Source organism: Lolium rigidum, chromosome 7, assembly GCF_022539505.1.
Source record: "Lolium rigidum isolate FL_2022 chromosome 7, APGP_CSIRO_Lrig_0.1, whole genome shotgun sequence".
NCBI classification, from domain to species: domain Eukaryota; kingdom Viridiplantae; phylum Streptophyta; class Magnoliopsida; order Poales; family Poaceae; genus Lolium; species Lolium rigidum.
Window position 1 is genome coordinate 149,174,735 of NC_061514.1, and position 3,644 is coordinate 149,178,378.

Consider the following 3,644-nt stretch of genomic DNA (forward strand, 5'->3'; position numbering starts at 1 on the left):
TCCCTTCGCTTTCCGGCGCCGCCCCGCCGCGACCGGTTCCTAACCCCGGAACAGTCCGATCCATTCCAGAAAGCTCCAAACATCCAATTATCCTGCGCGTAACGACCATGCGGGAAATAATTAGGAGCGCCGGATCGATCGGATGAATCGGTCCTTGTTTATTCTCGGAAGATGCTCGCGTGAATAGACAGGACAGGGAATCCGGCCGTCGCGCGAGCTCACTCAACCCGGTCGCCGTCGGCGTGTTGCTATCGCGGGCGTGCAGCACGCCGCGGTTCCCCCTCCCTAGTCTCCTGCACGGCAGCGTCCATCGCACGAAGCTGCCAAACTAGCAAAACGCATTTTTTTAAGAGATTGTATTGTATTCACTTGACCTCTTTTAAAGAAAAAGCCACACTTGCCTCTTTCCTTTTTTATTTTAAGACGTGCACGTATAAAGAACCGCTTTTTGCACACGGTATTTCCACGTGTATATGTTAAATTCTTGCACGGAGACGTTTTCCTTTTAGTAAAAGTTTGGAGCTGTACATTCTTCGTAAATGCAACACCATCTCACAACATTTCCCCGCGAATCTGCGAAAACCTGCAAAGTGTAGCAAACAATGTTATACATTTTAAACACGGTAGTGCAGCAGAGCGCAACAACGTATGCAATGAAACACCATTTATTTGCAGCAAAATACGGGAAGGTGCGTCACCATTTGCAACATAACAAATGGGCTCATCCAACATATGTGCTAGGCGAATCCAACATCCAGTAAAAATCTTGGAAGCATTGGAGAAATCTGAAATCTATCTATAGAATACATCCCATAAATCATTGCCCTTTTGCAACATGAAAAAAATCCCAAAATAACTTATATCTACGATCATCGAGCTCGCTCGTCCGCGACCTCAACCACGATGAATTAGACTTGCCAGGGGCCCTTTAGAGTCAGATTGGGTGTCACCGGCACAAAACCCGCTCATGGGGCATTCTCTTCTCTGATCCAGCAGCATGTAGAACGGCCATCATCTCTCTGACCTACACCCTAAGCAACAACAAGGAGGTGAACTAGACGAGGAAGGAAACAACCATCGATTGAGGAGCAGCATAGGCTGCACGATCTGAGGAGCGGTTATCGGTGGAGGGCACATATGTACACTAATGGGCGGAGGGCTGAGGAGCAGTATCGGTGTGGGATTTGTGCGGTGCACAACCGGTCGATGGAGGGCGTCCGAAGGAGTGGCAACATAGCGGGAGTTGCTCAGTGGAGCACCGGCTGGCGGAGGGCACATGGCGTCACCCGGAATAGTCACTGGCAGAGCTTGAACAGGGCAGGAGTAGCACAACGCGCTAGAAAAGAAAAAAAGGCAGGTTGAAACGTTTGACATAGAGAAGAAATACATGTCACGAGGAGGGCCCGATGATTTAGCCGGTTGAATAATATAGTTTTTCATTTAATATTGTAGTAATGAATGACAACTCTATCTTTTCATTTTCATTGCTGCATTATTTAGAATATTGTCAATTTAAAAGGGCCGCTAGTGGTGACCGTCAATCAATCAATAGATAAAAGAGAATTTCACTTGTGGGCGAGAGAGGTGCTCGCTACTCCAATTATTGACACGCAAATGGTTAGAATGGTTCCATGTGGTACTTATATATCTTCCGTGCCGTTCTCGCCTTTTCTCCGGTACAAGTCACTGGCCACTTGGTTCTTCTCGCTTTGATTGTACTTCTCACCTTCGATTTGGAGGTTCGGTTCTAGCTTTAATTGCGCCTCTAGTCAGCCTTCATCTCGCCCCGCCCTTATATGGCCGTAGGATCACCTGTAGCTGCACACGGCATGCTCTGCTCTCCAACGACAACCTCGCCGTCCGGCGCACGTGCACCCTGCCGCCGGCAACGGTGATCCGCTCTCTCGCCGTCTGATCGCCCGGAGGTCCGGAGCTGTTGCTGTTCTGCTGCAGTTGCTGCCGATCGTCCACCACACCAGTGCTCAGGATCACAGGATGCCTCCTCATGCGCCTTCCTTCGAGAAGGGCTGCTCCGGCGACCGGCAGAGGCACGAGGTAGGACGTGGACGGGAGCTACTGCGAGGCCCGGGGCAGCGGTCTGCGTCGTTCCACGGGCGCGGGCCGGAGCAGCGGCACCAGCTGCCCAAGCAGAGGCCCAAGACGCAGCCGGACCTGCTCGCCGGCATAAGGGGCAGGAGCTTCCGCGCCGCGGACGCAGTGCCGGAGCCGGCGGCGGCGGTGGCCCAGAAGACGCCAAGCAAGGTGCTGGTGAGCGTGGCGGTGCTGCGGAGCATGTGGCCGCTGCACGTGATGGCGCCGGCGGAGTGGAGCGTGGCGGACCTCGTGGCCGCCGCCGTGAAGCTCTACGTCAAGGAAGGCAGACGGCCCCTGCTGCCGTCGACCGACCCGGCGGTCTTCGGCCTGCACTACTCCCAGTTCTGCTTGGAGAGTATGTTTCTTGCCCCTGGAGACAGTACTCTCTTTTCTTTCATCCAAAATTTTGATTTTTGGGTGGTCTTTCTTCCAAAATTGAACCACAGATTTTTCAAATTGGACCAGGTCAAACCCAAATAGTATTGCCCGAGCTGGTGATATGAACTCAAGCTCTTTCAGAAAAGCTAACCATATTGATCAGACCATTTCATCAGAAACCCTCTCAACATATTCAGCAACCAATGCCTCGCCGGGCCCATGCGTCAATGAGTCCCTTTTCTGTCTCTCTTAAACGTTATTATCCCCCATTAACAGTGTCAAGTCGATCTCAAGAACCATCGACCCTTTTCTAATCCAAACAGTACTAGCACAGGGCGAAATTAATGAGCATTAGCATTGGTTTGTACTAAGTTTTAATCCTTCACTGATCAGGCAAATGTTTTGGACTAATTGCTCAGGTCTGGACCCGAGGGAGAAGGTGATGGAGCTAGGGTCCCGGAGCTTCTTCCTGTGCCCCAGGTCTTCGTCGGAGAGTGCCATCGCCGCCTCATCTTCTTCCTGCTCCTCCGCCGGAGCAAGCAGGGCCGGCGGCGACATCCAGACCCCAACGGCAGCAGGCGAACCACCAGCTTGGCTGCGCTACATGCCATTCTGGCCAACCATGTAGCAAGCTGCCATTGCCCACCTTCGTCCATTTCTCGGAGTGGTCTGGCACGTCGAGAGCTTCAGAGGATAAGACCGTTGGCGTGTTGGTACTCGGGTAATCTCATTGTTTAGGCGTGAACACCTGATCCGCTCGGGCACGCCAGATCTAGATACTTTAAAATGGCTGGGTGATTAGGATAGTTAGTTCCAAGACTGTGTCCAGGAAGTTAAAGATTGCTTCAGGCAACAGATAGCTTGTGTATACTATTGAATTTTGTAGTATCTAATTATGGATGCAAGAACGGGAGATTGACTGGGCTTGTATGGATCTTATATGCAAGTGGCCAACCTGGAAAGGGAAATAGGAAACTATGTGGATTCAGTATTCACTGAATATATCCCGGCACTCACACGAAGAGCGATGTGCCGACATGGACTGCAGATACCACCCAGCACGTTCTTCCGGGCCAAAATCTTGCAGTCAACTACAGAGCACTGGACAGCTAACAAAAGATTAAATAACAGCTGAAATCATCTCCCCCAAAACTCATTTATGAATTTCAGCG

At 51.3% G+C, this 3,644-nt stretch overlaps 1 protein-coding gene across 1 annotated transcript; it reads left to right on the top strand.

Annotated features, from left to right (window-relative positions):
• Positions 1-1,602: 1,602 nt before the first annotated feature.
• LOC124670387 lies at positions 1,603-3,411 on the top strand. The gene is made up of 2 exons (XM_047206898.1): positions 1,603-2,449; positions 2,892-3,411. Exons 1-2 carry the CDS (start codon positions 1,996-1,998, stop codon positions 3,098-3,100), a joined length of 663 nt encoding a protein of 220 aa, XP_047062854.1. The 5' UTR covers positions 1,603-1,995; the 3' UTR covers positions 3,101-3,411.
• Positions 3,412-3,644: the final 233 nt, after the last annotated feature.